Source organism: Rousettus aegyptiacus, unplaced genomic scaffold, assembly GCF_014176215.1.
Source record: "Rousettus aegyptiacus isolate mRouAeg1 unplaced genomic scaffold, mRouAeg1.p scaffold_m13_p_6, whole genome shotgun sequence".
Taxonomy (NCBI): domain Eukaryota; kingdom Metazoa; phylum Chordata; class Mammalia; order Chiroptera; family Pteropodidae; genus Rousettus; species Rousettus aegyptiacus.
In genome coordinates, this window is record NW_023416309.1 from 112,339,373 (window position 1) to 112,363,789 (window position 24,417).

Here is a 24,417-nt window from a genome sequence, read left to right on the forward strand (position 1 = left end):
AGGTTTGCCGGCTTTGCTTTCTTCCGCCCCCTTAATCTGCCATCCGTGGACGTCTCGTGACATCCCCCTTATGTCTCCTCCTTTGATTTTCATGTATAAAATAAGCTGTGAAACTGCCATTCCCCGGAGCATTTTCTCAGTCCGTGGAGATTTTGCTTCCGGGCACTTGTCCGTTTGGCTCAAATACTTATAGGACTTTTTCTTAGACTGGATGTTCTTTTGTGGACAGCCAATTCTGGAATATCTCGTAGCTGGAATCACAGTAGGTAGGCTTTGCAGACCAGCTGCCTTCCCCTTGCACCACAAAAGGGTTCGAGACCAGCCCTCCTCCACCCCGGCTTCACGTGAGGAGTCAAGCGAGGATGCCACGGGAGAAGCCCCGGGGAGTTCGAGGCTGACTGTTGCTAGAGCAGACCTGCAGGCGGGCTCTTCGGAGCCTCAGAATGTCCTGTCTGGAAGGCTGTATGAGGCACCTTTGCATTTTCCTCCGAGGTCATCCTAAAGCATCTTCCTGTCCCATCTGGCCTTCTTTGTTCTGAAGCCCTTTATTCTGAGAATCCTCCCCTGGCTGAGGAGACTGTTCTGGCCTTTGAAGTCTCCTCCCAATTCCACCTGCAAGCGGTGTGCTCTTTCCTCCGGGACTCCTTTCTCACTTTGATTAGGCAGAGCCAGGCACCCCCGCCAGCGGTCCGCCTGGAAAACCCCTCCGCCGGATCATCAGGGTCGCCAGGTGAACCTGCCCACTTTCTAGGCAATTGCAGGCAGCAATTTTACTAAACTTTCTGCCACCACAAAACAAAATTTCCTTTCCCTCAGAGTCCAACAGCATTTTCGTGAACGTCCTTTCAAGCTCTCACCAACTTTCTGCAGGGATGCCAGGCTTCTGCCCACTGCCTGCTCCTAAAGCCAGGGCCGTGTGTTTTTAGGCTCTGGTGACCACAGCCCAGTTAGGCATTATACATCACTTACAATGCTAATTACTCTCTCAGTCGCTACATCTACCTTGCGATCTACGTGAGGCATCGTAATCCCCAGTTACAGGAGTGGAAACTGAGACTCAGAGAGATGTGTGACTTGTTACAAACTGCACAGTGAGGGAGCTGAGCGCTGCAAAACAATCTTTAAAAACGCAGTAGCCTGAGGACATTTGGTAAAGGAGCAACGTTGCAGTATATGAGTCAGTAACCAGTTAGGGTATCATTTACGATGATCCTGAGCCATGAGGACGTTGGGCACGCTCTCTTCATTAAGGCAGGAGACTATATTATATTTTAGTGAGTTCGTAAAAAATTAAAATAAAAATTTTGTGCTTAAACAATTACCCTTCGTGTATCTCAAAAAATGCACTCGTGTAGAACCCCTCACCCTCTCCTGCCCTTCCTCGCTATTTTTCCTTCTAATGTTTCAGAAGTTTCCATGTCCAGTATCACAAGTGTTCCAGGTTCCTGGCTGCCCAGGTACATGTGATTTAGGACCCATAGGCTAAAATGTGAGCATGGAGAGGGGCCGGCCAAACACCCAGAGCACCCGAGGGTCCTCCACGACCACAGGATCCATCTGCTCTGAGGACAGAGGTGCACCAGGGCGCCTGGGACTTGAGCTAAGTAAAGTGAGCAAAGCCACGACGCGCCCATTGGACAGCTTCTGCAGAGATGGTTGGATTTGGGAACCACGGGCATCAGTGTCAGGGCCCTAGCATCGTGCTTGCCGGACAGAATCAGAGTGCAGCGGAGCCTCTGGCTTGGCGGGAGCAAAATTTGTTCGTGCTGGGGCAGGTGGCAATCGGTGTGCATGTGTGTGCACGTGTGTGTGGGAGGGGTGGTGGGGGGTGGCTATCCCAGAATCCAAGGGCAGCTGTTCACAGTTCATCATCGGTGGCTTCTCCCCTCCATCACACCCCTCCTCTCTCTCAGCCTCTGATCCCCAGACAAGAATCTGGAGGTTGGCCTGGCGCAGTCTGTGTCCACTCTGGTCCGGTGGGCTCTAGCCAGGGCTTGGGGAAGGTCACTCTGCAGGGCTGTGGCTGGACAGATTTCTTAAGAAGGGGAGCAAGTAGGACTGACAGACCAATGAGCCTCATGTGCCTTGGTTCTCATATACAAGTTTCCACTCTCTGGCAAGACAGAAAAACGCTTCTTGGACCCCCAAGGGCAGTGAAGGTGCGGAAAAGGGAAGAGGGTTTTTGGCGCTGTCAATTACATTTCCTGTGCCCCGTGTGCTATCCGGGGTGGTGGGCAGGAGGCAGCGCTGCACCCTGAGGATTTGTGTGCTCGCCTCCCCCACTTTCTTCATCTGGGGGCCTCACTGGCAAACACGGAAGGGCCCACCCATGTGTATCTCCTGGCAAGCGCCGTGACACATCGCGCCTCCGAGGCTCGTCCTGGCAAATCCCTGCTCATTCTTTAAAACTGTTTTGGCATCGCCTCAATAAAACTCTGACACCGCCCTTTAGACAACATTCATCACTTCCTCCTCCTCGGTACGCAAAAAGACCGTTTGATTATGGAAAATTTCTTTAAGGATACAAAAGCAGAGGGAATTCCGTATGATTTTTGCCTGGCGATGCACACTCACATCACGCCGGTATGACCGCGTTGAAAAGACGCGAGTCCCTGCGTCGGCTCTTGCACCTCGAGACGCGGGCCGCACACAGTACCCGGGGCCGGGCAAATGCTCAGTACTTCTCAGATGCAACAGAAGTTATCACCAGGTCCAACATACCCCCTTTGCAGACGAGGAACCGAGGCCCGGTTCCTCAGCGGAGTAACCGAGGCCCGGTTCCTCAGCGGAGTCAATGCGGTTGGCCCTCTGAGTCCCGGGAGACTAGCGGGCCGGGGACCGCCCCTCGCCGGCCCTGCCCTGGTCCCGCCCCGGGGGGCGCGCTCTGCACTGTCGCCTAGCCCCCCAGCAGTGGGGCGCTTCCTGCCTTCGCTCCTCCCACAGCCACCTGGCGGGCCCCGCCCCGCCCCACCTGGACTCGGAACTGTTAAGTGGCTGCGATGCCCCGGAACAAACCATTCGCGCTCGGGGGTGGGTGTGGTGGTGGTCGCGGAGCCCCTGGCGCGCGGGACCCCCAGCCGCCCTCGCCGCGGGACGGCCTGCGTTCGGGGCGCGTGCAGGCGCCGTGGGGGCGCGCCCCGGCGGGGCGGGGGCGAGCGCGCGGCAGGGCGCCGGGGCCGCGCCCGGGGCTGGGATGCGCGGGCCCTCGGCGGCGCCAGGTGCAGCGCGCGGCCAGGGGCGCGGCGCGCACCTCCGGGGGCGGGGCGGGGCGGGGCGGGGGCGGGGCCGGGCCGCCCACTCCTCCCCGCGCCCGGCCCCCTCGCGGCCGCCCGGGATTAGCGACCTGGGAGCCCGCGCCCCGCCGGCCTCGCCGCGCACTTTCCGGGGAGCAGAGGCCACGGCGGCACCATGAAGAAGTCGTACTCAGGTGGGCGCCGCGCCTGGGCCGGGGAGGGGTCGGCGACGCGGCACCGGCCCTTCTTACCCGAGCCGAGGCGCCCTGGGAGCCGCGAGGGTCCCCGAACTCCCAGGGCAGGCTTGGGCGCGTGGGGAGTTCGCGCGCGGCCAGTTGACGCAGCCTGCGCCCAAGCGGCACCGAGGGGCCCCCACGGCGTTGCACCCCTCGACGTACTTGGCGCCCCACTTTGCTGAGTTTCCAGGACCCGCCGTTGGGGTGCTTCAGCTGTGTGTGTGTGTGTGTGTGTGTGTGTGTGTGTCTGTGTATCGGGGCTGAGTGGACGATTTCCTTGGGTTCAAGCCCCCAGCCTGGCAGTCAGGGCCCCAGCGTCCCTCAGATAAACCCCTTATTCCTCCACCCGGTGGAGCCAGGAGGTTCGTCAGGTGGGACCATCCTGCAGCGGCCGACCTTGGCAGCGCGGGTTCACCTCCTGGGCCTCAGGTGGCCGTGGGCGTGCTCGCAGGTCAGCCGGCCCGGCTTCACACAGGTGGAGGAGGCCTGCGCGGCTCTCACGCGCTCAGGACTCTTTCTAAGCCTTTCCCCTTGGAAGTTCCAATCCACACGCCTCAGGGAGGCCGGTGCGAGGGCAATCCAGATCTCCGTTCTTTTTTTCTTCCTGCTGGTTTTCCTCTGAGGGTCCAGGGGCGAGCCTTCGCCCTCCTCGGTCACCGGCTAATACACGGTATCTCCTCTTCTGCTCACCCTGCTCGCTTTCCGTCGATGTTCCTTCCCTTAATCTGTTTGCACATGAAGTTTTCTGCCAAGGACTCGTGATTTATTTTTATTGATAAGAGGGCAGAAGAGCCATTTGCATCATCTTCCTGCCTTTAGGGCCATTTCTCAGTCTCCTCCTCTTTCCTACTTTCGGAACCCAAAAAGAATAAATAACTGGTCTCGAGGAGGGTTACTCAGAACTCCCCTAAAATGCCCTTCTGGGTCACTGGCTTAGAATTTCAGCTCTCACCACCTTGTTGCAAACAGCAGGATTTGCAGACGCCCTGGACACAGCTCTATGCCAGGCGTGTGATGGAGGGCGGGGGCGTCCAGGTGGCGTGTGCTGGGGTTTGGTGCTTGGCCTCCCCTCCTCCCCAACATGCTCCAAATACTTGAGATGGTTGTGGGCATCGCCGTCAGTGCGGCCCCTTGCCTGTGACCTGCAGCCTGGTGCGGCTGGTCTGTGGGTGTTCCTTCCTTGGCCCCCAAACTTCACCTCCTGCTGGTCAGTCCAGGCAGTGGGAGCAGCCAGGGTCCTTGGCCATTTCCTGGGGGAACTTCGAGACCCTGTAACAGGTGCCAGCAAGTGCCAGCGGGTCTAAAGTCTCCTCTCCGCCACGCCTCCCTCGCCCCCAGGGGAAAAACATGGAGTTTTCTGCAGCAGGTGGGAGTGGAGTTTATGGGGTGAGTAGCAACCGGCCCTTGTCCAGGCAGCTGGCCCCCGTGTTTACCGACAGGGCGGAGCCCTGGAAGGCTTGGACCACGTCCAGTCTGTCGCCCTCCCGGCAGTGAGCCAAGGCGTTCTGGGTCATGGGTCACTGTGATGCAGTGTGTGGCACAGGCTGGAGGGGGCCGGCCCGGCCGGTGGCCTCCTGGCTCCAGGCCGAGTGGAGTCCAGTTCTCTCGGTGCTTCCGTGGGCATCAGCGCGCTTCGCAGAAGTCAGACGGACCCCCGCGTAACACCAGTGCCGTGATGTTAAGGGAAGCAGCAGACGGTGTTAAAATCCCCCCACCCCCGCCCCGCATCGAAAATCCAAGGGCAACCAGGAAGGCTTTGCTTTTCAACCGGGCTGGGCGGGATTATCGGGTTTGAGAGTAAATCTCATGATTATAATGACTTCGTCACAAAGTTGGCTTGAGCACTCACGAGTCTCTGAAAAGGGGGAAGTCTTAAAAATGTTTCGGGAGGGGTTGCGAGTGTCTCGAGTCTGCGCTCACTCGCTGGACGCACATCCTGTGGTCCTCGCTGGCGGTCGGGGCCGGGGGTGGGGGCGTCTGCATGCTCACCGGAGGGGCAGGATGCAGGCGAGGCGCGGGTTCCCTGACGCCCCTCACACCTGCGCAGGTCAGGGTGCCGCGTGCCGTAGGGTGTCCTGGGCCTGTCGGGAGGTTTGGGAAGAGCAGCAGGATTGAACTAGGCCTTGAGGAATGAGAAATTTTGAGTAGGTGGAGACTAAAAAAGGTCTTTCCAGGTGGGAACGAAACAAAGCCCCCCCCCCCATAGGACCCCAGGTGGGTGCTTGGGGCAGGCGCTCTCAGCTTCAGTTCGCTCCAGGCTTTTTCAGGGTCCCCCCCACATGTCGCTCCTACGGGGCCGGAGGGGGCATTGACTCGCCGATCTTGGGCGTCTCATTTGTAACGCAGGGATACCGCTGAGTTGTCGTGTGAAATTATTTGCAGATTCAGTGATTTCACACGGAACAGTCTGGGAGATGCCGGCGCTCGAACTTGGTGGCGCTGGCACCTTCGTTATTGCTGGACCTCTGCCGGGCGGAGGCCAGGACTGTGGCCGGCCTTCGCCCCTGGCCCTCGGCGTGGGACCGGGCTGCAGGCTGGACCTGTCTGGCCCTCTGGTGTTCTGCACGTGGGGCTTCCTTTTGCAGTCTGGGTCGCGCAGAGCTTGCCCTTCCGTGTCTCTGGCTCCTCTGGGAATCCTCAGTGGCCCTCGGGGTGGGGGGCGGGGCGGGGGGAGGAGGGGGACATTTACGGGAGGCTCAAGAGCCACAGAACTGTGTGTGGGAGGGAATTATTCTGAGATTCTACGTGGCTTTCAGAAAATCCTGGAGGGGTACCTGTCCCGCCAGAGGTTACAAAGCTCTGCCTGGTGACTTCTCCAGGGCCCAGCAGGGCGGGAGGCTGTCCTGGGAGGGAGATTAGACCTGTTGCTCACCCACCTCCCCCACCCAGTGCTCCGGGAGCTGACTTATGGGAAGGGGAGGAGCTTCCGCAGCTACCCCGGGTGATGGGTGAGCGGGAAGGTGCTTCGGCTTCCTCCTCCTCTCTGCCCTGGCCCCTCCGCCCCCTCCCTCGGCTGTTTGTTGCCTCTTGTCTCCTCATGTCCACGCTTGCCCCGGCTCATGCAGGGGACCTGGGCGGGGAGGAAGAGCCACCGTGCAGTTCCTCGGTGGCTCCGTTGGACTCATGCCCAGGACCCCACGGTCTCTTCCGGACCCCCACAGTCCCCAAGTCGTCAGAGAGCTGGCCGAGCCTGGGTCCTGTGGCCAGCCCTCCCCTCGGCCTGTTGCAGATGGGGAGGCAAGCTCAGGCGTGTGGCCTGCCCGCCCGCCCTTTCCGCGCACCCAGACCAGTCACCTGCCTGTCAACATCTCTCCAGCCTGCCCGGAGGGGTTCCCAGAGCCCAGTGCCAGGCGCCTGACGACACACCTGAGTATGAGACAGCCCACCTTCCTGGAGCCCCCTGTGTGTTCAAGCCTGGACGGGCAGAGTGGGCACATGGGGTCACAGCTAAGGAGCAGCCGCCTAGAGCCCACGTGCAGGTGGGCATGGGGGCGACCCTGTGCTTGGGGCCGTCAGCTGAGTGTCAGTGCAGTATACCTTACCTGAGGACCCGCGGACCCCAAGAGCAGGAAGGAGGCAGTCCCGCTCTCCTCTGAGACTCTGTCCGCCCCACACAGCCCCCCGTGGGCGGGCCCTGGGGGACCTCGTTTCTGACACTGTTTGTCCATGGGCAGCCTTGCGTGGGCTCTGGAGTTTGCTGGAGATGTACTTGATAAGGAAGGTTCAGCACACAGCAGTGCCGGGGCCCGGCTGCGTGGGGGTGGGGGAGGAGAGTCAGCTCCCTGCTGATTCAGCTGGTGGCCTTGGAGGAGGGGGGGGGGCCGGAGGGAGAAGCCCCAGGCCTGAGGCCTGTGAGCATCTGGGTGGGGAGGGAGGTGACATGCTGGGGCCCTGTGCCTCTGCCTATTGGGGTGATGGCCTTGGAACACCTGGGCTCTAGGCTCTAGGTTCGTGAGGAATCGGCGGGTACAAGTGGTGAGGCGAAGAGCCCCTGCCACACTGAGGGGCTGGGTCTCCTGCAGGGACCTTGGCCGGGGAGTGCCGATGCCGCGGACAGAGGTCAGCCGGCCCCGAAGCGCTGACTGCGGGGAGCCTGTGCTGGCAGGTGCCGGGCCCTGGGGTGCGGGGTGCTGCAGTCAGGCCTGGGACCGTGGACGCCTGGCCTTCTGGGCGTTGAGCTTCCTTGGGGACACTGAAGGGTCCCTGAGTCTGGTGGGCTGGGCTCCAGGGACCTCGCCAGGAGGCTTTGCTGCAGCAGCTCCTGAGCTCGGGGCGCCCAGGTGGCTGGGCTGTGTCAGCTTTCCTATGGTTTAGTCCTTCATTCCAGAAGCATCTGCCCGGCGCCGCTGCGTGCCAGGCTCTGCGTGACCTTCCTGCACCTGGCCCTTCCCAGGACGGGCAGCCCGGCCTTGGGCCCCCGGCCTTGAGCGAGGCGCTGGGCCCTCTGCTCCCAGCCCAGTTCCTCTCTGCCTTATCTCCCTGCCCCGCCCCGGCTCGGCTGGCCCCGCTGGCCCCGGCGGGTCTGTTTGCAGCCCGCATGAAGCGGGACATTGAGACCAGGGAGTGGCGGCTCCCGGGCGTCTTGCTGTCAGCGGCTTCTCGGAAGCTGCGCAACAACGGAGCTTTGTTCTGGCCCAGATCTGACCTGGTTCTGTGAAGCGAGACGGCCGGCAGCCCGCGGGCCTCCGGGCAGGAAGAGGGGCAGCGGCTGCGGCAGGGCAGGGAGCGGGAGCACAAGGTGGTCGCGCTGGGGCCCCTCCGCTCGCCCCCTGCAGCAGGAATGCAAGCCGCAGGCCACCCTCGGGGGCTGCCGGCTCCCGGCCTCCAGCAGCCCTCTGCGTCAGGGGCAGAGGAGCCCTGCGTGGCCTCTCCAGCCTGCGCATTGGGCCGCAGCACCCCGAAGCCCTGGGTGGGACGAGCAGGGCCGGAAAGGCCCCTGTTTCACCAGCCCTGGACAGTAGCGGCTCCCACCCTCCCTGGCTGGGGTTTCAGAGGCGGGGCCAAGGTCCGAGCCTTTCCTCTTCAGAGGTAGTGGGGCGGGGGCGAGATGGGGGTCAGCGCCCTCTTTTGCGCTCCTCCAGGGCAGTTTAAGGGGTGTGCAGTGAAGTCTAGGCTGTGGCTGGGTCCCCCCAACAGCCCCGCAAGGCTGCGCTGGGGAGCTGCTTTGGGGTGGGGGGCGGCCATGGCAAACACCCCTTGCCCTGCCGGGTGTGTTGGCAGCAGCCAGAAGGTGAGCAGCGGCGACTTTCTGTGCTGGTCGGAGGTGGCTCAGTGAGTGGGGTACCGGGGAGGCGGGCCCGGCACGGCTGAGACCCCGGCTCGTCCTGCAGGTCCATCCATCGGATCCGCCTCCTGGGGTTTCACTGCCTCCTGTGTCCACCGGGATCGGATCCAGCGCGGGGGGGCGGGGAATGACGCTTCTGGAACACAGGTTGAGTCTGAGCCCCGCTGTCTTCCGGCCTGCGAGGACCTGCCGTCTGGGGGGCGGGGCGCAGAACTCACTAACGGACATGTGACTTTGGCTCTGCAAAGGGTCGGACGTGGGTGTCGGAGGGTGGCAGTCGGGCTGTGGCGCCGCGAGGACCCAGCGTCGACACCGCGTAGACGCTGCGGGGCACCAGGCTGTGGAGTAACCGCGAGCCAGCGCAGCGGCCCCCGCGTGGGGCCGGAGGCCCGCGGCGGCCGGCGATGGTGATGATTTCTCGCCAGCGCTGGCATCGCTCTGCCTCTGGCCTGAGGGCCCCAAGGCGTGGCCAGGCCCCAGCTCCGGGACTGAGTCATTCTGGTCGTCGCACCTTCCTAGGGGCAGGGGCGGAGGTGACAGGTAGCTGCCAGGCCTTTGCGTCACTTTAGAACGGTTTTAAGGAAAACTTTTAGCACAGACCGCCCCCGCCCTCTCCCCGCGCTCCTGTCCGCTTGGCCGCTGTTCCTTTTGCTCGTCGCTTCCTGCCGGACAGCGCGGCTGGGAGACCGAAGGAGGTCGGAGGACGGACCTGCGGCCCGCGGCCGCACCGCGCCTTTCCCGCTCCCTCGCGGCTCGTCTCCACACGCACGGGACGGATCGTTTGAGTCCCTCGCCCGAGCTCTGTCATGTCTTTTCACAGAGTTGCGAGTCCCTGTAGAAACCGCGTTTAATTCTGCCCTTTTCGCCTGACATCGGAGCTCGCGCACGGGTTCCAGAGCGATAACTGGAACGGCTCTTCGGAGTGGAGGTTCCTTCACTGGCTCCACCATGCCCCCGCCGGCGCCCCCACACGGCCTGCTGACCCTGGCCCGCTTCCCTGACACTGCCGGTCCGGGTCCCCGAGTCGAGGCTGCTGATGTCACAGGAGCCATGCTCTTGGCTGTGGGACGCAGGCTGGTTGGACCCTGGACGTTTCTCCAGGTAATGAATGTAGTCAGATACTGCCCCCGGTTGGGGCCCTTTTCCAGCAGGCCTGGGATTGCCCCCAGACCCAGACGGGAGTTCTTCCTCAGCATTTTATGAAGAGCTTTAATGAACAGAAAATGCCATTTGTCTTGATTGTCAACTTGCTTATAGCCAACGAGGCGACCCTGGGTGTCCTCGTCCCTTAGAAGGTCACCCCCTTGTCTACAGTCTTTGACCCCTCCCCCTCACCGGCGGGAATGTGCAGCCCTCCCGCCCCCAGCCTCTTCCCTCTGTCTCTTCTTTGGCCCCATAAAATGCATCTGTACCTCCAGGGGGTTCCTCTGCCTCCTTGGGCCAGCCTGGATGCCCTACCCTCGGAGACTAGGTGACCGGCCACCTCTCCTGCTCATCATTCGTTCTGGTGCTTGGTGACTTGTGCAGAGGCTTCTTCGGGAGCCCCCAGGCTCACGGGCCAGTCACCGTCTTGTTTCTCCTGCCATCTTCCTAGCCAGTCCTCCCAGGGCCTCTCTACCCGCCCGTCCCTGATCCCCGCCTCTCTATGGTCTATCCCTGCACCCTTATCCCACGACCATCTACAGGTTGCGTGAGACGCGTCCGCCCGTCTGGGGACTCTGGGGCCATTAGGACTGAGGCAGCCCTGTCCCCACGTTCCGGGGCGTCCCCGACGCTCCTCGTGCTGTGGTTGGCAGGTTTTGCTTGCCGACCCTCCTCCACGTGAGCCGTGATGGCCTTCGTTAATCTGCTCATCTTTCTCGCTTGTGCGGTTTGTCCACGGCGTGCGTATCGGGGGGTCGAAGTGGGGGGCGGGGCGCGGATTTGTCGTCCAGCTTCCGGAAGAGCGGGAAAGCCACACGAGTTGTACGGGGTTCATACTCTGCTTGTTTAGAATGAGAAAAGGAATAACAACAAATCACACGTTTTAAACAGCCGGCCAATGTCACGAGCATCACAAAATCCAGTCGGTTGCCCTACGTTTTTGGCTCCGTACTCTGATCATTTCTTTCTGTGATGACTTTGCGATATCGTTGCCTTTCGAGGCGACAGAAGGTTAATTATCTTCCGAGTTGGTCAGAACTTCTTTTCTGCCCGTGGTGGTTGGGATGGGTGACACAGGGTGACCTCAGTGCATGGCATTGCTGTCGCTCTTTGCCCCGCGGACTCGAGAATGCCGATAAATTCTGTCCTACGTGATTCCCATCGAAAAAGAGATAGGAAAGTGTGGGGCTCCAGCGACTGCGTGTGATGCATTACTGTGTCTACTTCTGACCAGAGGGACTTTCTGTTTGCTGTCGACGTTAAGGAGCGTTGAATTCTCGCTTGTAACTTCCTGTCCGCTGGTCGGAGTCACCTCCCGCAGGCTAGCTTCTGGCTCCTTGCACTTTGAATCTGGCTTCTCCTCCACCGCCCACGTTTTCCTGGCCCCAAGCACCGCAGGACAAGCTCATGACTTGTCCCTTCTGATTCTGCGCAGTAGACAGATTCGGAAGAACGAGGGGACGGGCACACCGGGGTGGGCAGCGGTCATTAACTGCACATGGAGACAACCGTAAACCACGGAAATCTACCCCAACTAGACACCTTTCCAACTCCACTTCACTTCTCCTTAGGGGGAGCCCCAGAAGCCACCCCCTCCAACACCGGCGCCTGGCCTGGGAGAGTGTGATGATCGTAGTTAAAATAGTTTCCATTTTGCCAACTTGATAACATGTCCGACTATGAGGACATCTTGCTAGGCCCCTTCTCAGTGCCTTGAAAGGGACAAGTCAGAGCCAAGGGTGCTGGAGTGTCAGGTTCCTGAGCATCCAGGGAGCAGCCTAGTGGTGAGCTGCGGGAAGCCACTCCCACCAGCACAGAGGGTCAGAGGGCGGCCGGCTGTCACTGGGGTCCCAGGACGAGGGTCACCAGTCGGGAGCATGAACAAAGGTGGCCCTGCCCAGCAGGAGCTGTGGCTGCAGAAAGGACCTTACCTGCCGGGGCGGGGGCGGGGGGGGGTAGCGGAGGGGGGGAGGCGGGAACCTCCAAGGTGGAGAGGGGGAAGATGACCCTGGTTCTCCCTTGCTCCCACCTCCCGGTCTCCTCCGAAGCCTCCCATTGGTCGAACTCTGACCAGCCCCAGAAACCTCAGCCTGCAGAGGTCAGCTCTGCTGCCACTCAGAGGAGAGCCTGGGCGGGGCGAGGAGTGCCCTGTTTGCCTGAAATTCAGATTTACTGAGGCTGTATTTATGTGGGTGGGACCCTGCGTCCAGATTCCCAGCTGGTAAAAGTTTAAGGGAAGTGCTCGGTGGGTCCTTGGTCAGCACCGGCGTCGAGTGACAGACTCGGCCATCTGCTGAAGCTGTCCCTGCTGTCCAGTGGGCAGAGCAGACTCCTCCACGTGCAGGGGCTGCTGGCACCACCCCCCTCTCCCCTCCCCCGGGAGTGGGGTCCCAGTGCTGGCTACTCGGTAGACTGAGAGAGCCACCGGGAGAGCAGCCATGTCCCTTTTCATCACCGTTGTCTCCAAGCTCCTCAAACAGTGCCCGGTGTGGAGTTTGGTGCTCACTGAGCATTTCCGTGAGTCTTCAGTTTGTAGATGCAGAAACGGAGTCTCAGGAATGGAGTCTGACTGCCCAAGGCACAGTCAGAGCTGGAGGTGGGTTTGCACCCCAGGCCCCCCTACCCTCCTCGCACCCCAGAGCTCTCACTGAGGATAGGCCGTCGCCTCAGGGCCTTCTCTGGCTTCTGGCCCTGCAGCTGGACCCTGACCCCGGCCCCATCCTAAGCCTGCACAGGGGCCAGGGGTGCTGCACCAGAACCAGCTGCCCCCTCTGGTTGGCATTTCGTATTGGTGCACCTGCTTCTCACGGGGCCGGTGGGCTGGAAACACCCCTCCCCCTGACAGAGGGGACGGCAGGTTAGGGTGCAAGTCAGAGAAAGGACTGGAAGCCCCGGCTTCAAGGCTTTGGTGCAAACTAACTTCCTGCAGTGTTCAGTCTTTGACAGAAGCATATCCCCAAGGCAAAGGATTCCTTGCCTGGTGGAGGAGTAAGCTGGGGTCCCTTTAAGCCAGGCCTGGGGGTGGGAGCAGGGGATCTCCCCCAGCACAGCCACTCAGCTCAGTGGGGAGCAAAGGCCGAGGGCAGAGGCCAGGAGAAGGGATGGGGCTCATCTCCTTATCTCAGGTTCCCCTGAAGATGAGCTGGAATCTGACTCTTCACCCCGCACCCGGGACCCTTGACTTTGATACAACGTTTCACAGCTTTCGTGAGCAAACCCGCCACTGTGGAGGAAAGGGGACAGGGGGACGGAGACGTGTGTCCTGGGGACCCCTCCGTCCTGGGCTCCAAGGGGCAGGGGCGGCCAGGAGAGGCAGGCGGCTCCTGGCCCAGGTCGCTGCGACCTCCCCGCCCTTTCCTGAGGGACTCTCAGGAGTTTAAAGAAAAAATCGAGAATCGATTCTTTTCTGTAGATAGGCTCTCGTCATTACTGAAAATGATGGTTTGTGCGTGAGTTTTCACAGCGCCTCTACCTGCAAAGCTCCCTTTGGAGAAAATGGTGACTTTTGGACTAGAGGACGCTGTCCAGCCCCCTCGTCGTTGGTGCGAGAGCAGAATGGCGTGCGTGTGTGTGTGTGTGTGTGTGTGTGTGTGCACGTGTCTCTGTCTGTCTGTCACGCTCGCCCAGCGACAGCCTCATTCCTGCTCCGCACCCCCCGCTCGGGTTAAGACGTGTCGGACTACAGAGGGGTTGGGGACGGCCACTCTGATCGTGGGTGTCGACGGTGGCTGCAGCCCCATGAGGAGAACAGGTGTGATGTATGGCGGCCCAGTCATTAAAATAGTAATGATAACAGACTCAAGAGTCTATTGAGATTCTCGGGCCTCTCTAACCACTTCAATGCTGTAATTTTCCGGGGTCCATCCTAAAAACTTGGTTGAAAGGAAACAATAAAAGGCCTTCACAGTGTCCTTCTGTCTCGCATCCTGGCTCCCCCAAATTACACGCACAGGGGAAAACCATGAGACAGGCATCCGGGGGCTCCTGTCCGCAAGGCTGCCATGCCAGGCGAGGCCGTACCTGGTGGGGCTGTGGGGGGGCGGGCACCAGGCCCCGGTCCCCGAGGAGGGCTGCCCCGCCAGGTGGCGGTGGCTGCGTGCCCCGAACGCTGCTCCCCGGGGGATCTCAGGTCACCCTGTTTCTCCTGAGGACCGAGGACCCCCCGTCTCTGGTCTGGACACCTTCCCTGATTTCGAAGACTGCGTTTCCTCTCCCTGCTGTGTGTTTTAATCTCCCGGCCTCGCCACGTTAAACCTCGCAGCATTTGTCACTGGCGGCCGCTCGCGAACATTTACGAAATGGCTTTTGCCACGGCCCAAGTGAGCACAGACACCAGACGCGGAGTTCCTGGGGCGGCCGGGCTGGGAGGCACCCGGATTCTGGACCCCCCAAGTCCCGACTGTTTTCTGTGGACCTGGGGAACCACCCTGCCTTCCTCCAATGTGCCGTCTGCCCTGCAGGGTGTCAGCCGTCCTCAGCTGGTAGGGAGCCTGGTGGAACTGGCTGTCTTTCTTGGGGTAGCGGTGCCCTGCTGTGATATGCCTTGGTTAGAACCCCTCAATTTTGTTCAAATGCATCAGCTCAGACAGCCAAGCTCTGTTAATTCCTAATTACAGGTCCCTGGTCCAGCCCGGCCTACGTGGCTGGTGAGTAATAATAATAATAATAATAATAATAATAATAATAATAATAACAACAACATAGTTAATATATTGATAATGATAAAATCGTCTATCGAGGGCTTAGCTCATGCCAGGCATTGTGCTGAGCGCCTGCAGTGTGCGGCCTCATTTAATCTTTGAGTAAACACCGTGTCCTCCCTTCACCCCCATTCTGCCGGCCGAGACGCTGAGACACAGCATGGGGGATGGGGCGGTCCTGGGACCCACAACTAGTGCCCGGCGGCGAGGTCTGGATTCAAACCCTGTCTGTCCGACTCCAGACCTTCCTGCCTCCCTGGCCTCTGAGAACTCAGATAATTTGCTGTGGGACGGCGGCACCAGGCAGCTGAATTTCAAATCATCTCCTTTCTTCCCGAATATGTTTTATTTTAAAATCACATAAAAATAACTCAGTTCTCGGCTGGACCAGTGAGCCGTTAGATGTCCCGGAGGCCGTTCCGGCTGCCTCTCTTCTGGCCTGGGACACGGGCCTGAATAACTGGGTCCGGGGACGGGACTTCAGCGGCTCCCAGCCCGGGGTCTTTGCGGGGAGGTGGGAGTGTGTGAGGGTACGGGCCGCTCGGACGCTGCCTCCCCCCCCCCCCCGCATCAGCGGGGAGCATGCCCGCGACTCCGCTGTGCCAGGGGCTGCGTGGCATCGGCCATGTGTTTGGGAAGTCGGAAAAATAAACAGTGTGAATAAGAGAAAAACCCCACCCGAGAAATGCGCGACAGAGCCCGTCTGCCGCTTCCCACCCCCCGCGGGTCCGGGGGGACGGGCGCCCCGAAGGCACCCTCTTCGTCCTTCCCACGGGCCAGAAGCCAGAGCGGGGGGCACGGGTGGGTGGCAGCTGGCCCGGGAGAGCACAGCGGTGTGACTCGCCACAGGAATGCCGGCCCATCCCTTCTCCATTCCTCGCCGCGGCGTCTCCTTCCCGGGGACGGGGTTTGTGGGCACAGCTGTGGCTCGCCGGTGCCACTCTGAGCCCAGGCAGCTCATGGTGGCAGTGTGGGGTGGTCACAGACAGCGATAATTCTCACTGTTGCTATACACGGTGCAGCTCCCAACTAATTGGGTGTGTGGAGGGTGGTCACGGCTGAGGCTGGGGGCACCAGGCTCCTCCTCTGTCCTCCCCTCCTCCCCTCCCTCTCCCCCCAGCCCTGGGCAGCCCACCAGAGCCACTCCGGGCCAGGCCTCGTCTGATCGCAAGGGTGCTGTCAGCTCTGGGGCCCAGGTGCGGGCCCCTCCTGCCCCCCGAAGGCCTGCGTCCGTGGTCTGGCCTCCGTCTGGCGGGGCTGGCCTGAGGTCCCTGCCTCTGGCCCCAGCCCCAAAGGAACGGAGTTGTTGTCGCTCAGTGGCGAGCAGACACGTCACCAGTTAGGCGGGCGTGGGGGGCAGGGCGCCGGCCTCCCTGCCGCGTGGGGCCACAGCGTCAGCCACGGTCTCCAGGGGCACAGAACCCGCAGGAAGGACAGAGGCAGAGAAATGCCCAGGAGAGCCAACTCCAGCCCGAAGGCCGCGGAGCTGGCCACGTTCTGGTCAGGCAGAGCGCGGTCCCCCTTCCCCCGCCTTCTGTTCTGTGCGGCCCTCGGTGGGTTGGAAGATGCCCACCCCCATTGGGACGGGGTCTGCTCTACTCAGCCCACCGATTCACACACTAATCTCACCCAGAATCACCCTCACAGACACTCCCAACTGACCCACGCAAGCCACCATCACAGTCCCCGGGGGGGGGGCACTGGCGCGTGCCTGGGGTGCCACAGGAGCGCCCCACAGCTGCGGGGCCTCCGAGCCTCACTTCCCGCATCTGTGAAACGGGGCGGTGGCCGCCCCCTGGGGTTGCGGGCAGGGTGGACGCACAGCTCGGGGTGGTCACAGGGCCTTGGCAAGCAGACGTGGTTGCAACTGCATGGCGCCCACCTGGCCCATGGTCACTCTGTGTCAGGCTGCTGACCACCTGCCTGGGGCTCTGGAACCTGCAGAAACATGGCCACTGCATTCACACCTAGTGGGGCATAGTTGAGGTGTGCGTTTTCGGAATGCATGCACGGATGAACGAATGCACGCACACGTGTGAACGAATGCATGCACACACGCGAGAACAAATGCGTACATGCTACGAGAGCCTCCCGGGAGGACTGCAGGGGCAGCTGGCACCTCCGACCCTGGCGCCCTGTGGGCGTCGGGTCACTGGGGCTGCAGGCAGCGTCCAGGTCCTCCCTGGCCCCTCCCGAGCCACAGGCCCCGCTCCAGCTTGTGTTGCTGTCTGGGGGGGAGGCCTGCGCTGGGCCACCTGGGTGTCCCGGCGGCTCTCGGAAGGACGGCCTGAGCACGTGGCTCGGCTCCCTGCTGCCCCGTGGCTGCCCCGCCTGGCACCCCTCGGGTGCGCTCGGCAAATCCCCTCAAGTTGGGACTTGCCGGGCACAAGCCTCTCCGAGGACGGCGCGCCGGGCCGAGGCGTGTGCGTGAGGACGGAGCGTGTGCATCCCGGGGCCGCGTGTTCCGCTCTTGTCCCCTCTTGGGGGCTGGGGGAGGGGCAGGTCACCCACCAACCTCCCAAACCCAGCCCCGCCGCCCCTGTGTTACAGGACCCGGTGCAGGGGAAGGCTGTCCCGAGACAGGTGGGCGTGGGTCATCCCGGGGCTCCCTGTGCCTGGCCGCGCCCCAGCCCCTCGCCGTGCCCCGTGGGTGGTCCCTGTGGCCTGGCGGGCTTGAGTTCGGCGTTTGGTGGGCTTGGTTGGTTCTGGCCGTGGTTCCTTGTAGCTGTGCGGCCTTGGACAAGTTCCTCGCCCCCCCGGAGGTTCGGCTCCCTATCCGCCCAGTGGGGTAGTGAGGGTTAGCTAGCAACACCCGTGAGGAGGCCTTGGCCTCAGTGCCCGGGCTGCGGCCAGCGTCCAGGGGGAGGCGGCTGTGACTGTCGGGGCTGCTGGGTCCAGGTGTCACTCGGGAGGTCTGGGGCCTCTGGCCTTGCAAGGGGCCGGTTCTGGAGCCCCAGGCAGGGGCAGAGGCGAGGCTGTGCCCAGTGTCACCGTCTCCTGGCTGCCTCATGTGACCTTTGTCCTCCGCCCGTCTTTAGGAGTCACGCGGACCTCCAGCGGCCGTCTCCGGAAGCTTGGCGACCCCACTGGCCCGGGTAAGTGGCGTGTTCAGCCTTGGCCCTCTTCGTTCGTCTGGGGCAGGAATCACTGCCCTGAGACTTGGGAGGGAGTCTGCGGACCTTGGGCCCAGCCTGGAGGGCCAGGGGGCAGGGCGGGGACAGGGATGGGGTGGGGCAGTGGGCGGGGCAGGGAGTGAGTGGGGCAGGGCCGGGGCGGGGCGGGCTTTGGGCCTCCACCTCCGACTTTGGCAGCGGGGATTGAGTTGCGCGGCTTCTCCCCACTGGGCATCTGTGGCCTCCCTAACCTGACCCCAGGAGCCTACCTTGTTCTCCGCTGTCACCTCCGGCGGCCAGGCCCGCGGCTTGTGCTCATTCTGGCGGCCTCCCCTTGGGGACGTTGGGGCCGGGAGATGCAGGGACTTGCCTCCTCTTGGAGACAGCTAACTCCTCGAGAAAAGTGAAAATGTGTTGGGGACCTACTGGGTGCCAGACCCGGGCAGGACCAGTGGAGGGGACGTAGTGGGGACATGGCAGGCCTGGGCCGTGCCCTCACGGAGCAGCCGTTCTGGGGGGGATGTGCCACCTGGAGCCTCCCACCCCCTGGACGCCCTGTCCAGCGGACCGTCCGTGGTGGGGGGACGCCGTCACCTGTGCTGCCTGGCGTGGTGGCCGCCAGCCCCGTGCGGCCGCTGAGCACCTGGAGTGGGCACTGCTGTCTACTTACTCGCTCGTTGCACAGAATCGGTTAACTAATGTTCTTGTAATTCGCGTCCACTTCGGATCTACACGTGGCTCGCAGCTGTGAATTTGACAGTTCCAGGCCATGCCGCTTACCTGGGACCCCAGAATTCCACGCTCAGATATCCCTGGGCCCGCTTCTGGGGCCGTTGCAAACCTCTCCCCAGGTCTGTCTTCCAGAGGTGGCGCTCGCCGGTGGGCTGGGCACCCCCAGACCCGTGCAGTGGCCGAGGGGCACGTCGTGGACATGGGGGGCGTGTGATGTGCGGGATGGGGCCGGCCGTGGGAAGGGAAGGGCGACTCTGGGCCGGAGGCCTCCGGGGCAGCGGAATGAGTCACCTCGTGGTTAGGCAGGATCCCCGCCCCCTCAGCCATGTCGGGCCGCTGACCACTGGACTGCCCGACTGTCGCGGTGTCTCTGAGGAGCCTCCCTGTGGGGCTCGCTGCCTCTCATCTCCCTCCCTCTCCCCTGCGGGGCTGGGTCTTGGGGGGCCGCCTCCGTGTGAGCGGCTGGGGCGAGGCCCCACGCTTCGGGAGCGACCCCTCGGGAGGCTGGCGCCCTGGGCCACGTGGACGCAGCCTTCTCCGGCCGTCACTTCCCTGTGCTCAGACCGGCCAGTTCTGTGCCGTCAGCACTTGGCAGCCCTGACCAGGCTTGGATGCCTAAGGCATAATTTGCCGAAGCCCAAGGCTGCGGGCGGGTGATCTGGGTTTCGCAGGGGCCTGCCTGCCGACACACGAAATCCTCTCTGGGGCCCTGTGGTCGAGACACTCTTTCCTCGTCTTCCTGGATGCCTTGGTCCAGGACCCCCAGCCTCTCAGCCCCCAGCCCCTCTGACCCTTGCCGAGGGGCTGAGTCACGTGCGGAGCTTCACCCGTGATCTTAGGTCCCCGGGCTGCGTGTGGGACCAGGCTGGGGATGGCCGAGCCTGACCTGAGCCCCCATCCTGAGCCCTCCTCTGTTAGCTCAAACCACACCCACGGCCAAACCCTTTGATGAGCCCCCACCTTTCGGCACTGTTTTCTTTTTTAAATGGCATCCTTAGACATATGCAAATATAAGGATAAAACAAGCCGCCTGCGTCCCCGCCCATCCTGCTTAAGAAATAGGCGTTAGGGGCGTGGCCAGAGCCCCCGGCCCGCCCTTTCCATGTCCGCGGTTCCCTCTGACGGGTCCCTGGTCCGCGGCTCGCCGGGCCCTGTGTGTCGGGGTGTGGGGGTGTTTGAGGGGGCGGCTGCGGCTCTGCCGTCTCACACGGCGGGACAGCTCTGGGCTGGACCTGCGTGGTCCCGGTGCCCGCTGCGTTCACGCGGACCGCAGGGAGGGCTCCTCTGCGTGGGCAGGCGGCGTCCCTCCCCACGGGGCTGCAGGAGGGCTGCGGACGGTGTCCTCCGTTACCGACGCCGCCGAAGGCCCTCGGCTCTTTCCTTAGGCACGTCAGCTGGGTGACGGGGACGCCCGCCCGCAGCCCCCCACGTGCCCTTCCGGTTCGTTCTCCACGCTCACGCACTTCCCGGGCCTTGAGCAGCCACTGTGGGCAGCTGCCTCCCAGACCACAGTCTCTGGCCGACCTTTGCCCTGGTTCCCAGGCCTGTCTGCCTCCTCGCGGCCCAGGCCAGCCGGCCCTCCTGTCCCCGGAGACTTGTCCTTCTGCCCAGCGGCCGAGACCTGCTTTTCCTCCTCCAGCTACCTCTGGGCTTGGTGGTCTCCTCCCCGGTCCCACGCTCATCCCTCTGTAGCCGGCGAACAACGTCCTTCCCCAAGTTCACGTTTCTCCAGAACCATGGAAAGTAACCTGGTTAGGAAACAGGTCTTTTACAGACGTGGTGAGCTGAGGCTCCGGAGATGAGGTCCTACGGGAGTTAGGGGAGGCCCCGAGGTCGACGGCTTGGCGTCCTGAGAGGAGAGAGGGCGGACGCGCGGGGAAGACGAGCAGGCCGTGTGAGGAAGGGCGCGGAGGCTGGGGTGAAGAGGCCAGGAGCCCAGGACCGCCCGGGGCGGCCGGAACCTGGGCGTCGAGGAAGGACTCTCCCCAGGGCCCCTGTCGTCCGGGTCTCGGACTTCTGCCTCTAGAGCTATGAGGGAATCGGTGTCTGTTGTTTTAAGCCACTCACTCTGTGGGATCTGTCACAGTGGCCACAGGAAGCTACCTCCCCACCTGGTTGCTGTGGGTGGACGACACTCCGCCCACAGAAGGGTCTCCCTAAAGCACTGCTTGTTGGGGCCAGCCCCCCAGACCCCCCAACCTTTCTCTCCCACTCGTATGTCCCTTCCTTCAGAGAGACTGCGCTGCCCCAGGCCCGGCTAGGGCCCCGCCGCGCGAGCGCTCAGCCTACACTCGGACGCTCGGCCGGGCCATTGCCTGAACACATCATCCCCGTGGACAGTGGGCGGTGCAGGGCGGGGCCTGTCCGGCTTGTTCGCCGTCTCTCCAGGGCACCGGGCTCACTGCCAGGCGCAGAGTAGATGCTCAGGAAACGTGCTGAATGTCCAGGTGCCCTGTGCCAGGCCGCGGGGGCAAAAGGGAGGGCGTGTGCCTTTGAGACAGGGAGCTGCTCGAGGAGGAGACGGCTGGAGTCTGGGCTGCCCGGGCACCTTGCCCCTGGGCTCCCGCCCACTGTCCCCTGCTCCTTCACGCCCCTCACCTCTCAGCCCTGCCATCCACCCAGGTACTCAGTGTCCTCCTTGACCTCCGCCCTGCCCCCGAGTTTCCCCAGGTCAGCAGTGGGCCAAGATCTCCTCAACGCGCTCTCCCTGGAAACAGCCCGAGGAGGGGCTGCTGTGGTCTTGGCCTTGTCCTGGTCAGGCCTCTGCTGTCCCTCCTCACCCCACCCGTCCTCCCCACGGAGGCCTCTCCCATGTGCCAGCGACTGGGCAGTAGCCGCCGTCCACGCGATTATCTAAACAGCCTTGGTCGTGGTTCTCTTAAAGAGCCCTGGGCTCCCTTCTCCCACGGGACACAGCCGAGGACGGTGTCCACGATGCGGCCAGCCCGGCCCGGACTCCCGTCCAGCCCCTTGGCCCCGCTCCTTCCCTCCCTGCTCCTGGCGCTCTGGCCGGCCCCTGGGCCATGTCTGCGGATTCGGCCCCGTGCCGTATCCCCGCTGAAGGCATCCTCGTTACAGGGCAGTGCGGACCCGACTGGCCGTCCCCTGCCACGGCCCGGCCTTGGGGGCCCCGCACCCTCCCACCTGCAGGCCCGGGCGCTCTCCGGGCACGCAGCAGGCAGGTAGTAGTAGATATTGTTGGTTTGAACTTCGTCGGAGAAGCTTGCGTGAATTGGCCAAAAAACAAGTTTAAAATGGCAATATCGGCCTTCTTTTGCTTGGTTGAAGAGTACTGTTTCTCGTTGTTCGCCTCCTGGGGAGGAAGTGTAAGGAGAACGTGGTGTCTCCAGGGAGTAGGAGGAGAGGCAAAGCCCTGCGGCAGCTGCACGTGCGGCTGCTTGCTGCTTGCGTGTAAGCTATTAAACGTAATCATTTAACACAAAATTAAAACTCAGTTCCGCAGTGGCACTGGCCACAGGGCGGGCACTCCGCAGCCACACGTGGCTGCCGTGCTGGACACTGTGGGTGCAGCTGGCCCCCCCTTCAGGAATGTGGGGGCTCCGGGCTCAGGGCTCCTGCCGGGGACCGCAGCCAGGGATGGCTGGCTGGGCGTGAGGGCCGTGAGCGCTGGAGTTCGGCCGTGCCTGGGCCACCTCTGCCCAGTGTCTTGGTTCCCTTCCACACTGACCTGAAAGGACCCCGAAGCAACAGGCCAGCCCGAGAACCCTGCACCAGTGAACCCTGCAGGGTCCCGGGGGCACTGCGTCCTGGCTTCTGTTTATTTAGGAAAAGCCAAAACTCGAGGCACAATAAAAAGTGGGGAGAAGACTCCGGAGAGGAATGCAGCTGACCCGGCCCGGGACCCACGCGGCTGCAGGCGGCCAGGCTGGGGCCAGCCCCACGGGGTCTCCTGCCCGCTCCGCGGCAGGTGTGACCCACCGCAGCGGCCACAGGAGGGCCGGGGGAGGGGTCGGGATCTCGGGATGGGGATGGAGCCGACTTCAGTGAGTGGTCCAGTCTCACGAGAAGCCACCTGTTAAAGGGAGAGGTTGTGTGGGGCTAGAGCTGGGAGCGCCTCGCGGAGGAATCCCTCCCGGAGGAATCCTCAGGAGGAATCGCCAGTAGCTGCACCGGGGGCGGGGGAGGGGAGAGGCGGCAGGAAGTCCGGGCCCAGAAAGTGTCCTTTCAGCAAGATCCCTCTCCCCCCACCCCCTCGCGGTCTCTCCCCTGAATGTGAGGAGGAACACGGCCGTGTCCGTGCTGTCACCCTTCCTGAGTCCTGCCACCTCGGGCAGAAGCCCCTGGACCGTGCGCCTCTCCTCCTGGCTGGGCTGGCGGGGAGCTGGGGCTCGCTGGCTGGCACCAGAACTTTCCCAAAGCTGTGGCCCAGGGCAGGGGGTGCCCAGCCTTAGGGCCGTGGCCTGTTAGGAACCGGGCTGCACAGCGGGAGGTGCGTGGTGGGCAAGTGAGGGGCGCTTCCTCTGTATCTGCAGCCGCTCCCCAGGGCCAGCATCGCCGCCTCGGCCCCGCCTCAGGTCACCAGCTGTCAGACTCTCCTAGGAGCACGGTCCCTGGTGCCGCAAAGGGTGGGGACTGCTGGCTAGGGGGTCCTGCCTCTCTCGGACAGGACAGCGAGCGTTGGTTCAGCTTGGGAAGTGTTGGGTTAAGGAGGCCCCTCCCCTCCCCGGGCTGGGGCTGTCACCGCGCTTGCCATACTAGTGCGCCTGGTGAGCCTGAGCCGGGATAAAGCTCTACAGACCCAGAAGCCCGTCCGTGTTCTGGGGGACCGAGCCATGTGGGATCCCGCTTCGGGGACGGGTCTGGCCTGGCCGGGCGAGCTGCCCCAGCGGTGGGTGAGGAGGCGGGACTCGGAGAGCAGCGGTGGGCGTGGCCGCCTGGCCCCGCGCCCCGCCCGGCGCCCGCCTTGCTGCTAACCCGGGCTGCTAACCCGGGCCTCGTCCCAGCCAGTCCCAGTCGGTGCCGCCAGGATTTCGGTTTCAAATTATCCCTCCGCGCGGGCCAGGATGCTTGGACGTTTAGGCATGATGGGGGATGGACCTTGGGCCAAACTATGCCGGGGGAAAAAAACCAAGGGCCAGCGCTGTGCTCAGAAGCTGCGCCAGCCCAGCAGTGACATCCATGCGTGCGGGGGCGGGGGAGGGGGGAGGGGGTGAGGGGGGCGGGGCGGCCCGGGGGGGGGGCGGGGGCAGGAGGCGGCAGGGTGCACGAGGACCGCCCCAGCCCGGCCCCTCGCCCTGGCGCACCAGCCGGCCTGGGTCTGCGGCCGCGGCTGGAATTGCTGCCCGAGAGTCCCGTTGGCATTAAAGGAATTTCTTTATAGTTTTTCTGTAGTTTCTAAATTTAATGCCATGAACATATGTTACATTTATCATCAGAGAGACCAACAAGGAATGTTATTTCAAAATAAGAAAAGACATTAAATAAACCGAAAAAATTTCCATGATTCCCACTGTTCTAACTCAACAATTGTTAGCGCTTGGTTTAATGTCATGTTTCAGAATGAGATACCATCAGCAGAAAACGTTATCTAGGGAATGTTGGCTCGTGGGTCCGCGGTGCCTGCATGAGCGTCCTACTGCTGCGGTCACTAATTACCAAGCCCCCGGGGGCTTAAAACTGCAGAGATTTATTCTCTCTCGTTCTGGAGGCTGGAAGTTTGGTATCCAAGTGCTGGCAGGGCCGCCCGCCCCCGGGGTCTGAGGAGGGGTCTGCTCCTGCCTCTTCCCGCGCCCCGGGGACTGCCAGCCTGCCTCGGCTTGTGGTGGCCTCACTGCACTCTTCAAGGACTGCGTCCTTACATCTCCCTCTGCCAGCCGTCACACTCCCTCCTCCGTGTGGACGTCACCTCCCGCGATGGCATTCAGGGCATCTCTTCATCTCAAAGCCCTTCGCTTAATCCCATCTGCAACGGACGCTTTCCAGATAAGGTCCCCTTTGTAGGTTCCAAAAATTTAG

The 24,417-nt window shown here is 62.6% G+C and overlaps 1 protein-coding gene across 1 annotated transcript in view; it reads left to right on the top strand.

Moving 5' to 3' along the window:
* Positions 1-3,301: 3,301 nt before the first annotated feature.
* Positions 3,302-24,417, top strand: part of SEPTIN9 (septin 9) — a 137,582-nt gene continuing 116,466 nt past the window's right edge. The window contains exons 1-2 of the mRNA XM_016143197.2: positions 3,302-3,427; positions 17,635-17,691. Of these exons, the coding sequence (XP_015998683.2) occupies positions 3,409-3,427; positions 17,635-17,691 (76 nt within the window). The 5' untranslated portion in view covers positions 3,302-3,408. The remainder of the gene's footprint in view (positions 3,428-17,634; positions 17,692-24,417) is intronic.